Below are 12389 nucleotides of genomic sequence, written 5' to 3'. Positions count from 1 at the left end.
ATTATCATTGTTCTTCCTGTATTGTTCCATTATATTCCCTGTAAACCTGTCTCTATTGTCCTTTCTCTGTGTTCTTCGTGGTCTTTCTGCATTCCTTGTATTGCTTTGCTCTCTCTTGACCTCCATGTGTTTCCCTTCCCTCGTGTTTAGATCTCATTGTCATTGTTTTACCTGGATTTTCCCTCATGCTCCCTATAGATCTGTTATTATTGCCCTTTTTTTTAATTCCTTCGTGATCTTTCTGCATTTAATGTATTCCTTTATTCCCCTCGACCTGTTCTGTCTTGCTCTTCCCTTGTGTTCTCTTGTGTTTAGGTCTGACTGTACTTGTATTTCCCTTATGTTTCCTGTGGATCTGCTATTATTGCCCTTTCTTTGTGTCTCTTCGTGTCTTTCTGTATTCCTTGTATTCCTCTGCTCCCTCTGGACCTCCTTGTCTTGCCCTTCCCTTGTGTTCCCTTGTGTTTAGATCTGATATTACTTGTTCATGTTGATCTCCTTTAATTGTCCTTTCTCTATGTTCCTTTATAGTTTGTTTTCCTTGTATTCTTCTGCTCCCTCTCGACCTCCTTGTCTTAACCTTTCCTTGTGTTCCCTTGTGTTCCCCGTGAGTCAAGATGGCGGAGAATAAAACACAGAAATGGCTGAGAATCTTCATTTGACAGTCTGGTTAGCGTGACTCAAGAGGCGAGGCGCACGACACCCTAGCGGAGGGGGGGGAAGGGGACTCCTGCCTTGGGCGAGGGAGAGCCGGAGGGAAGGAGGGAAGGGAGGGAAGAGAGGGAGGGAAAGGAAGAGGAAAATGAACCATGGGCAGGATGGGCGGACAGGAAGGAGAACCTCTGTACCTCGGAGGACAGAAAGATGTGAACACGGCAGCTCTGAATTATTAAATGAGAGGAAATGCTCTTGTTCTTTGCCTAAAATGAATATATAATTACTTGCGTTATTATTAACATTAGTATTCTCATTATTATTATTATTTTTTTCGGGGTTAAGGTTATATTTTTTTTTGTCAGAAATGTATGTACCGTCAATGTGGCGAGATACACTACCTTCTTCTGTTTTTTTGTGTTTTATTTTTTTATTATATGCGTTTTAATTCTCTCTAACTATGTCATCTATCATTAAAATTTTTCTTCATCTTCTTCGTCTTCTCTTCCTTTCACATGCAGTAGTAATAATTATTGTGCTAGACACTTTTATTTAGGTTCTATAGGCTTGTTTTTTACGTATGCATTTATTTAGTTATATTTTTAAACTGAATACATTGAAAAAAAAATGCACGAAACTTTGGCTTCCTTTTTGTAATTAATTAATACCAGTTGCGACGGAATTTCAAGATGCATTTTGGAAAGAGAGAGAGAGAGAGAGAGAGAGAGAGAGAGAGAGAGAGAGAGAGAGAGAGAGCGAGACACAGATAGTAAAAGACATTATATCGGCGTGAAGAAAACGAGAATTTGCAGCGCGAACTCGATTAAATCTATGCCATGGAGGAGGAGAGGCGGCAAAACCTCGCCTAATAGTAACACTTTGCCAGGCAGCGACTAGAAAGCCTCACACGACCACGCTTCGAGTCGCCAGATTCTTCACTCATTTGGCTTCGCTACTTATTTTGGCACTAGGGAGGGGCGAGGGAGGCGAGGAAGGCGAGGAAGGCGAGGGGACAGGGGGCGAAGAGGCAGGGATGAAAAGGGACAGGTTCACAGGTGGGGCAGGGGTGGAGGGGAGCCACGGAGCCCCCCAGAAAGAGGACAAGAAGAGTCACCGATGTTACTTCTACCTACAGGAAGCTTCGGGAAGACAGTGATTTAGCTAAGAAAGACTTGAGAAACCTGATTTTTTTCTCGTTTTTTTATTATTTATTTATAATTTTTTAATCATAACTCGAAGTAGAGATTTATGTATACACGTACGTAGCAGTTAGTTAGTGAGTTAGTTAGTGAGTTAGTAATATCATTTTCTCAAGAGAGGAAAGTGAAAAAGCAGAATTGAAAAGATAATTCTGATGATGAGCCTACGGCCTATTAATAGTTAGTTATTGAGTTATTTAATTGAAGAACATTTTGATTGTAAAATGGCCAGTACTTGCTGGGGTTGATTGGCGTGAGTGTGTGAGGTAATTGACGTTCTTTGACCAGGTTGTCGTGGACTACACCTTCATGTTTTGATTGTGACACTGGAGAGCATCGGAGGCGTGGAATGAATGGCAGGGCGACGGTGTGGAGCGGAGACCAAGGAAGGAAATTACCAGAGAGAGAGAGAGAGAGAGAGAGAGAGAGAGAGAGCATTATTTACAACCATCTTTCTCTTGGCAAGTAGTTCTGGTCCAAGAAAGGTGAATGAGGTGATGCCCTGGTGGGAAAGGGTGATGTGTGGTGAAGTGGTGTGATGCTGTGATGACCGTGGCTTAGGATTACTTCGATGGGTCAGTCGCTGGCCGGCCGACGCTCCGGAACTTCTTCGATACCCTGACCCACAACACTCACTGAACGCCGGGATGTATCGTGTCTCGTGCTAAATCCGACCTTATGGCAGTGATGGATATAGTCGAGTGGACGCCGGTGGGAAGAGCGGCGCCCCTCACTCACCCTGTGGCGGCCCGACGTGGCTTACTTTTTCCTTCCAGCGTGGCTTAGGGGGGACGCTACTCCATGTCCGCGGTGGTCACTCATTGTCACTCTTTCTGACTCACTTATTCACTGTTTTTTTTTCTTTTCAATGTTGTCTTTTTGGAATCATATTCATCCACTTTTTCCTTTCCTTTGCATTAATTGTGCTGTAGTTACGGGCGACTGTATCATAATATCTACATACGTAAAAAAGCGTTCATTCACATTCATTGCTCATCATCTATATACACTTCTGCTGGAGGTTTCCTGAGCAGCGTGACTGCTGACGACTACATACGTAAGCCCACCTCTTGAGACTGGGCGGCGAGGGGCGGGCCACACTCGCGTCTTCGCCTTATGTACTCGAGGAAGTACTAACCACATATCACGCACCGTATCTCCAGGCTCACGTGGCTGTCTCACTCGCGCCTCCCGGGTCAGGGGGGCGCGGGATGGCAGTAAAGCCCTTGTGGAGTTTACACTAACACGCAGTGTCGCCTTCAGAAGACGGGCACGTCCTCAGCATTCACACGACACGATAGCACTCACTCGCTACTGGCGGCCTGCGACGCTGCTCCCCAGACATCACTGGGAGCCGCTAGAGTCGCAAGGAATCGCTGCCTACACTACAACCTCCCGTGTCCTGCGTCCCTTGAAACTAACGCTCTCACTCGTAGCTACGCCGCTAGGAAAGCTGATATGTAGGCTAGAGAGAGAGAGAGAGAGAGAGAGAGAGAGAGAGAGAGAGAGAGAGAGAGAGAGAGAGAGAGAGGGGGGGGTCAGATACAGACAAACAGACAGACAGACAGACGGAGATTTATAAACGAGGCCTGTAAGTCTAGGAATAAGAGAGAGAGACAGATGCCAAAAAACCTAATGCATGTATCTTAAAGAGTATGAAGACCTGTGCTTACACTAGTCAAAACCGTCTATGCACCATGTAGTAGTAATAGTAGTAGTAGTAGAACAGTAGTAGAGACCTGTAGATTAGAAAAATGGTCGGTGAGAGAAACGCTTAAGTGGATTAGTAAAAACTTGGGGGTGAGGAAAGTCGATCTCAAAAAAGACACACGTTCAGTGGAAGACGAGAAGGAGTAGTAGATATGCTCTAGTGGGGAGTAACTCGAGTGCAGGACGAGAATCACACAAGTCATGCAAACAGAGGCAGGAAATCAAGGTGGAATGGAGGAAGGGATGGAGTGGCTAGAGTAGGAGGAGGAGGGAAGAGAGAATGGTGATCACCACAACGGGAAGAAATGCTGCCTTGTAGACTTAAGCGTTGATACCCTGTGGAGTTTACTCGTATCACGGATGAACGTGATACACTTCTTCCCCTCACGATTGTCCTGCGAGTTTCCGCCACTCACGGAGAACCGAGCCAGGAGCGAAAGGAGCGGTCCGCTACCCGGCTGAGGGCGCTGCGAGGTGTGTGTGTGTGTGTGTGTGTGTGTGTGTGTGTGTGTGTGTGTGTGTGTGTGTGTGTGTGTGTGTGTGTGTGTGTGTGTGTATGTTTATGTGTGTGTGTGTGTGTGTGTGTGTGTGTCGGCGTCCTGATGAAGGTTAGGACGTCACCTATCTCGGAGGCCGCCAGAACGCCCTATGCCGTGTCGTCACAGTGAGGTGCATTAACGGAGTAGAAAAGAACGCTAACGCGACGCCTTGTGCCTCAACTGAAGGAAAAGACGATGAGCCAACGCAAAAGGGCACAAGTGAGGTGGAAAGGTCATGCCATGGAACAAAGAATCCTGAGTAACCAAGACATGACAAGCGAGACATCGTTAGAGAGAGGACTGGAGGAGCCACAGCGCGTCCCTGCCGGTGACTTCCGGAAGGGGGGAGGGGGCAGACGACGACCTCTGACTTTGGAAGGCATCTAACTTCAACAACAACATCAACAAGAACAACAACAACAACAACAAGAGCAGTCAGCGGTATAAAAACTTGTCCCTCTCCCGTGCAGTGGGAGGGACAGGGCGCCGGGCTGGTGGTGGTGGTGATGGAGGTGGCGGGGCGGCCTCAGGAGCCGTGGTCGAGGTAGTCCTTATATTCCGGGGGGGTGTAAGCGGCCTGGGAGAGAGCACCGTCGGCGTCGTCCTCGTCGTCATAGTAGGCACTGTTCGTGTACTCCCCCTTGTACAGGAGGCCGCCGCCCTCGTACCGGTTCTTCAGGATGGACCTGAGCGGCTCGGTGGGGCGCGAGGGTTCGGCGGGCGTCACCTCGATCATGGGGTCGGTCTTGTGGGCGGACACCTCCCGCACGCCCTCGGCGCGGCTCTGCATGGCGTCAATCATGGATTCTGACGGGCTCAGCACGCGGCTCTGCAGAGCCTCCCGCACCGCCTCGCGCCCCAGCGCCAGGCTCGGCTTCCTGTGTCCCAGCACCCCGGACCGCGTCACCTCCAGCAGGGGCTCGGTGGCCGCTCGGGGCCGCCCACGCAGACTGAGGTCCATATCCATGTAGGGGGAGGAAGGCGAGGCCTCGCTGAACAGGTCCACGCCGCCGCCGACCTCGTGCTTCAGACTGTCCGCCACGTCCCGCGACAGGCTGCTAGCGATGTCCCGGGCTAGACTGCTTGTCACATCCCTGGTCAGGCTGCTGGCTATGTCACGTGTTAAGCTGCTGGTGACGTCACGTGTCAAGCTGCTCGCCACGTCACGTGTTAAGCTGCTCGCCACGTCACGTGTTAGGCTGCCAGCAACGTCACGTGTTAGGCTGCCAGCAACGTCCCGCGTCAGACTGCCAGTGACGTCACGCGTCAGGCTTCCTGCGACGTCACGCGTCAGACTGCCAGCGACATCACGCGTCAGGCTGCCTGTGACGTCGCGCGTCAGTCCCCCAGCGGCGTCACGCGTCAGGCTTCCTGAGCGGCTAAGTCTGCCGGTGACGCTGCGGGTAAGGGTGTCAGTGATGTCCCTGCTGAGAGCGCCGGTGACGTCAGGAGTGAGGCTGCTAGCTCGGTGCAGTCTGCCGCGGGTGAAGGAGGCGCCCCGTCCCCCAAGCAGCGCCCCGGAGCCGCGCAGGTCGTCCGTCAGTCTGCGGGGACAGGCAGGCTTGTGAGGTCAAGTTGTGCATTGTTAACAGGACAGGTCGCGCCGGTGAATAATGGCCACCGCGGGACCCACACTGAGTTGCCTCCTCCAACTAAATAGTTAACTTTTTAAATAGCTAACTTTTAGCATAGCATCAAGGGTAGTCGTAACTAGTCGCGGCCATGGTGCTGCTTCGAGGGAGGCGAGACGCGGCGCGGCGGCTCAGAAACAGCGAGAAGTGACAACTTGCTTGAAGTCTGCCGCCGCCGCTGCTGCTGCTCGCCTCTCTCACAGCCTGGCTTCTCTGGGGCCTGAGTACCACTTAGAGAATATCAGGATTGCTGAGGCTCGTGAACAATCGGCAGTAAAATCTTGATAGTATTTCTGTCAATGTCATTTTCTCTTTCAACGTCATTAAAAGAAATAAGAAGGCATTGACCCATACAAAGTAAATACACAAAACAGAGACAATTTCACGTTGCAGCGACGGGCGTGAAAGCCTGCGCCTTACCCACCTGGAGGCTGATCCACCGGCGCGGGTCAGCGAGTCACGCTTGTCCATCCTCCTGCTGAGCCGCTTCTGCACCCGGTAGTCCTTGAGGTAGTTCTCCAGCTGCACCGCTGGGTACTGGTACAGGAACGAGTTGGCCAGGTCCCCCGCGCCCTCCAGGGACCGATACACCCCTCTGAGGGCAGCGCGAGAAGGCAAGTTAAGTGCAGCGTGACCAAAACTTCCGCGGCAGGGCTGAGATTAAGGAGGTGGCGGGCCGTGAACCCCACGTACCTGGGCACTGTGGGGAGCACTGCCTGAACAATGGAGAGGAATAAATATGGTGGTTAGTTCCCGGAGTGGCGCAAAATTGTCGTCACTCTTCTGGTGGAGGAGTGACAGAGGGAAGGGCGCGGAGGGTTGATAAGCATAATGGCAGGGGAGAGCCGGCAAAAGTGTTTCCTGAGGGAGACGTCTCGTACGGTTTTCTGTTCGAGTTTCCAAGACGTTGAGCTTCTAAGGCTTTCAATCTTCTCCCTCTCTCTTCTCTCTCTCTCTCAGTGTCCTTCCTTCCCTCTCCTGTCCTCCCTCTCTCTCCTTTTCCTCTTCAGGATGTATATTCTTACCCTGAATCTGCAATCCCTGCCTTCAACCCTGCCACTTAAATCGATAGGATGCCGCCCCTGTATTCCTACTCGACATCCTGCTAATGACCTTTCCCACGCCATGAACTTTGTGACCTCCTTTGACCTTTGGCAGTGCATGCCTAGTTTGTCTTTTAAAATTCAGTGTTCCTTTCTCTTGCAAAGTAATCCATGCGTTTTCCCTCCTATTTCCCTTCCGTTCCCTTCCCTTTCTTCTTTCCCCCTTCCCTCCTCTCTGCTCTGCTTCATCGTTCATCATTCCTTTCGCGTGTCCTTGTGTTCTCTTTTTTTCAATTTGCCTTTATTCTATATTGTATCGGTTTATTTCTTTTCCTCTCTACTCTGTTCACTAAATTGCCTCACCTGTAATATATATTTTCCTTTCTTTCAAGTTTTTGTCTCTAATGTCATCTTATCTCTTATCCATCTTATCATCTCCTTCCCTGAATTTTCTTCTCCTCCCATCCAGTCTCCTATCCCATCCTATCAGATTATCCTTCCTCTCAAGTACTCCACTCTACCTGTCTCGTCAACTCACTTTTTTTTTCGCCTTTCCTTTTATCTTTTCGCATTCTCTCTCTCTCTCTCTCTCTCTCTCTCTCTCTCTCTCTCTCTCTCTCTCTCTCTCTCTCTCTCTCTCTCTCTCTCTCTCTCTCTCTCTCTCTCTCTCTCTCTCTCTCTCTCTCTCTCCTCTATCTTCCTTTCACTCTTCATGTTTAATAATCTTCCTTCAAATATTTACTTACCCCAGTCTTCATTTATCCTCTTCCTTCTTCCTCTTCTCCATTTACTTTTCCTTTAATAACTTTCCCCACACACTTACCTATCCATCTTCTCATTCTCTTCCCTGCTTCGTAAATTTCGCCTCCACTGTCTATTCTTTCCCTCCTTCCTATTCTCATTTCTTCCTTCACGTTCTTCTTAGTCACCATCCATCAGCATTTTCCTTCTCTTCTCCCTACCTTATTTTCCGCCTCCAAGCACACCTCCTCTCTCGTACATTCTTCCATCTCCTCCTCCTCCGCCTCCCCTTCATTCCATTACCTGTTAGCACTCATGAGCCTTCGAAGTCTCCTTGCATCGTGGTTTCTAGTGATAGCGTTGTCGTCCTTAGCCAGCATGGGCGTGGAGGGCAGGGAGGGGTAACGAGTGGCCGGCCGCCGCCCTCGTGGGTAGGAGAAAGCGTGGGTGGCAGCCTCGCTCATGGCCAGGTTAAGAGCACTGTAGCACCTGCGCGGGAAGACAGACAGGTAGAGTATACACTTTAACGAGAGAAGGTCAGGGGATGCGGACATGGCAGGGAAAGGTGAGGTGATACTGTGATGAGGCGCTGGTAAGGTGGTGGCGCTGTTAATGAGGACAGGTGTGGTGGTGGTGGTGTTGGTAGTGTTAGGGGAGCAGGTAAGATCCTGATGAGGGCTAATGGGTGCAGGTGAGACGATGCTTTGTTTAATGGCGCAAGTTGGACGGTGACTCCGGTGAAATGTTGTTGCTGATTACCGAATGTTCCAAGTTAGAGAGGAGAAAGACCAAGAGGCGAGAGTTTGACGGTGGAGTAAGTTAGGAAAGCAATAAGGCTGGACTCTGTGGCCCTTGCTTGAACACACCACCAAGTAATGCACGTCGGGATCTCGCTGAATGCCTCATCATGTCCCCTTTGAACCACAAGTGGGGATTTAACACCATTATACAAAAAAGAATAATGGTCATTGAATATTTTCTTTATGTAAGAAGGAGAACTACCAAAGGCAAAAACATGAAAAAAAAGGCCCACTGGAAATGTAGTCTCCATAAAAGATTCAAAAGAGTTAGTCAAAATACGTGTCTTCTTTGAGCTGAAAGTAAGAATTTCAAGGCGAACTTACAAAAGATACTATTGCCGTGAGAAAAAAGCAAAAGAAGTAAGGGAAAGTTTTTGGCTGACGAACTCTGTTTTGATATTCTGTTGTCGTGAAATGACGAGGTGAGTGACGCGCAGAGGGAACGTCAGGTGTTGCAGGTGTAATGCGAGTCGTTACATGGACAGATGGAACACCTGCCACAGAGGAATTTCATTTTGCTAAGTCGATTACGTTCAAAGCATATACGAGTATACACAGCTCTCACACACACACACACACACACACACACACACACACACACACACACACACACACACACACACTCTCTCTCTCTCTCTCTCTCTCTCTCTCTCTCTCTCTCTCTCTCTCTCTCTCTCTCTCGTTTGGTCGCTCGCTCGCTCTCTCAACTGTTAATCAGATTTCTTTTTTTAACGAAACTAATTGTCACAATAAATCAAAGCGAATTCAGTGCCACAAATATCCTCACTCCCGATTTTTTAACCAGAGAGAGAGAGAGAGAGAGAGAGAGAGAGAGAGAGAGAGAAAGAGAGGAAGGGACAAAAACATCACTCCAGGCAGATGATTATATCCAGTGCATTACAAATATTAACACAATTTTAAACACTGGCCATTTTCCAGATTGGAGTTTTTTTGTAATCAGTAAATTGGCAGCGAGAATGGGTTAATTAATGGGAGCAGAGGCAGCCACACACAGACACCGGACTCTGTTGTCCTTTAGGAGGCAGTGAACGAGCCCTGAATGACCTTACTGACCAGGCGGCGAATTGGTGGTGATTGTGTGGTGTTCTTGTGTGTGTGTGTGTGTGTGTGTGTGTGTGTGTGTGTGTGTGTGTGTGTGTGTGTGTGTGTGTGTGTGTGTGTGTGTGTGTGTGTGTGTGTGTGTGTGCGTATGCGTATGTATGTGCGTGTGTTATTAGATGCAATAAGAAATGATACAGAGTGGAATTATTGCAGACGTCCATTATGCTGAAGAGAAAAGGAATAAGGAGGTACATACATAACATTTATATCTGTGTATGTATCTTGTCATGTGTGTATTGTCACGAGAATTTGGGTGTTTGAAAAAGTCAAGTCTGTGCCTGTGGGAGAGGTTGACGGATTTTTTTTTTTTATACGGTAAGGCCTATAGCGCCTGTAGGTACACTTTGAAGAGTGTATGGGAAGCGCTGTTCAGCTTCCGCCCATTAGTGGCGCAGGCAATTTTATTTATAGTGGTACCCATATTAGGGCCCATATCACCACCCAAGCTCATCTTGAGTGTAACCACCTAGAACCTGGGTATCATGGTGACATGTAGGTAACTTTAAACCACTCGACAAATGGCAAAGTGTTTTAAGGCTGTACGTGGTGTGTGGTGCTGTGCCTCACCTGGCGTTTAGGGAACTGGGGTCGTACGGCATTCGATCTCTCTGTCGTCGGTCGTCGTACACATAAGGACGGTGTCTGAAGAGAGCGAGAGAAGAAAAACATGGTCATTGTGTAAATGGAAAATGAAAAGATGAGAAGGAAGAATAAGAAAGAGAGATTGTGAGACTCACTTTCTGGCAATGTTGTTGATGTCCTGGGGGTGGAGGCTCTGTCGGGCCTCTCGCCTCGGGGCAGGATAGGGCAGGCCTAGCAGATCCTCCAGCTGTCCGTTGCTCACCACGGATACCACGGACCCAGTGGGACTGCACTCCCGACGCAGGATGTCTGTCTCGAACTCAAGGTTCATGAGACTTTCCTTGTCTGTAAGTGTGCTGTGCCGCCGCGGCAGCTCAGTGGAGGGCAGCTCCACGTAGGAGATGGTGCTGGGCGAGCGCTGGTGTCCCCGCATGTCCTCCAGCACGTCCTCACGGTACCGCTCTAGGCTGGAATTGTCATATCTTCCGTTTTCCAGGTAGCCAGAGCGAGTATAGCCTCCGTTAACGGCCTCCGGCTGCAGCCACGCGTGGTCTCTTTGTAGCGGATGGAGCGGCGGCGCGTCGGACTCCCCAGAGGGAATAATGAGGTAATCGGAAGGCTTGCGCTGTTGCGTGGCTGATGGGCGCTGCGTCACCGGAGCGGGGATGGTGGTCGCATTGGCAGTGGCGGCCTGAGTCTGGTGCTGCATCGCGCAGGTGGCGTTGACGCCCCGCATCTCCCGGTCTTCCTCTTGTCTACGAAACCTTCGCACCCGCTGGCGGCGGTGGACGATGCAGCTTACCAGCAGCAGGATGGTGACCAGCACCCCAAGCCCCGAGAGGAGGCTGCCAGTCATATACTTTTTGTCCACGTACACCAGACTCCCTTCTGTCTCTTCTCTCTCCACCTGCAGAGTAAGGTGAGCCTCGCTCCTCCCGGCCTTGTTCTCCGCCACGCAGGTGTACGTACCCTGGTCCCGCGGCTCCGCCCTCATAATAGTCAGGTTGGATATGACGGCCGACTGGTTGGCAATCATCTGCTTTTCTAACCGGTAACGCGAAGACTTTCTCTGAGTCCCCAGCGGCTTTTCCCGGAATAACCAACTGACAGAAACCTCTACGTCAGCGTCAACACGGCATACTAGAGACACGCTGTCATCCTCGTCAGCTTCGAGGTACTCCGTGACCGCGGACACGTGGGGCTCACACACGAACTCGTCCAACTCCAGGAACTTCCAGCTGGTGCCGCTCACCCGTTTGGGCTTTCCACAGGTGGGTGCCGTGACGCTGGTGATCTTGTGATCCAGCATCCACTGTCGCATAGGCCGCAGGCGACAGTCACAGGTCCAGGGATTGTTGTTGAGGTTGAGACCATGCAGGGCCTTGAGCGGCACCAGGAGATCCTGCATAAGGTACACCAGCAGGTTACCAGACAATTTGAGCACCTCTAGCGTGGCGAGACACCGGAACGCCTTTGGGTTGATGCTCCTTATCCTGTTATTGGAGAGGTCAAGGGTCACCAGGTCAGGGATTGGAGCAAAGGCATCAGCGGGAATAGTGGACAGGTCGTTGTGGGCGAGACTCAACTCCCGCAGCCCCGGGATGTCAATGAGAGCAGCGGTGGGCACAACGCGCAGCAGATTTTTGCTCATGTCCAGGTCCACCAGGTTGTCCAGCATGTTGAAGGCGCCTCGTTCCAGGTGTGTTATTTTGCAGTGGTTGAGCCACAGCTTCTGCAGGTTGACCAGATCTGAGTCAGCAAAGGCGTCACGAGGCAGGACCTGCAGGTTGCTGTGCTGTAGGTCGAGCACCTGAGTGGACGGGTCCAGCTGACGAGGAATATTTGTGAAATCGGTACCAATGCACGTCACTGTCTCTTTTCCGTCTCTCCACTTACACTCGCACACCTTCGGGCACTCGCCAGCCGTCCCACGCAACACACACAGCCACAATAGCACCCACACCAACGCCTGTATCTTTCGTCTTTTTCCAGACTGACGTAGTCCGCTACAAGACCGGAGTGTGCTCATCATATGGAGGGCGAGGAGTCACCATCCTAGGACGTCCACACTTAGTCCCGGGCGTGCATAGGGGTCCTCACGCCCGCCGGGACGTCCTCCACCCACCGCCTCGTCTCGTTGCCCATTGCTCGGCCGTTTGCTGCACCGCTTCACCCTCCCGGGGCAAGGGAGATCAGCAGAGTAGAGGTGAGATTCGAATCACACGAGGTCATTTCATTCAGCGCGGTAGGCACCCCTTAGAGGCACCGTCTGTCAGTACCACCTCACACACTCACGCGTTCTCAAGGGTTCACTAATGAGTAGCCTCCTAAATTTCTCATTACTCATACATACTGCCAATAAAAGACG

General features: G+C 50.6%; 1 protein-coding gene across 3 annotated transcripts in view; it reads right to left on the bottom strand.

The window, feature by feature from the left end:
* Positions 1 to 641: 641 nt before the first annotated feature.
* LOC123499331 overlaps positions 642 to 12389 on the bottom strand; it is a 161888-nt gene continuing 150140 nt past the window's right edge. For all 3 annotated transcript variants that reach the window (XM_045247207.1, XM_045247206.1, XM_045247208.1), the window contains 5 exons: positions 10177 to 12389; positions 10007 to 10081; positions 7821 to 8006; positions 6158 to 6328; positions 642 to 5646 (listed from right to left, as the gene is read on the bottom strand). The exon at positions 10177 to 12389 is cut by the window's right edge and continues 277 nt beyond it. In XM_045247207.1, the coding sequence (XP_045103142.1) occupies positions 4629 to 5646; positions 6158 to 6328; positions 7821 to 8006; positions 10007 to 10081; positions 10177 to 12053 (3327 nt within the window). In that variant the 5' untranslated portion in view covers positions 12054 to 12389 and the 3' untranslated portion in view covers positions 642 to 4628. The remainder of the gene's footprint in view (positions 5647 to 6157; positions 6329 to 7820; positions 8007 to 10006; positions 10082 to 10176) is intronic.

This window comes from Portunus trituberculatus, chromosome 49 (assembly GCF_017591435.1).
Source record: "Portunus trituberculatus isolate SZX2019 chromosome 49, ASM1759143v1, whole genome shotgun sequence".
NCBI classification, from domain to species: domain Eukaryota; kingdom Metazoa; phylum Arthropoda; class Malacostraca; order Decapoda; family Portunidae; genus Portunus; species Portunus trituberculatus.
This window is presented reverse-complemented; position numbering and strand designations above follow the sequence as displayed.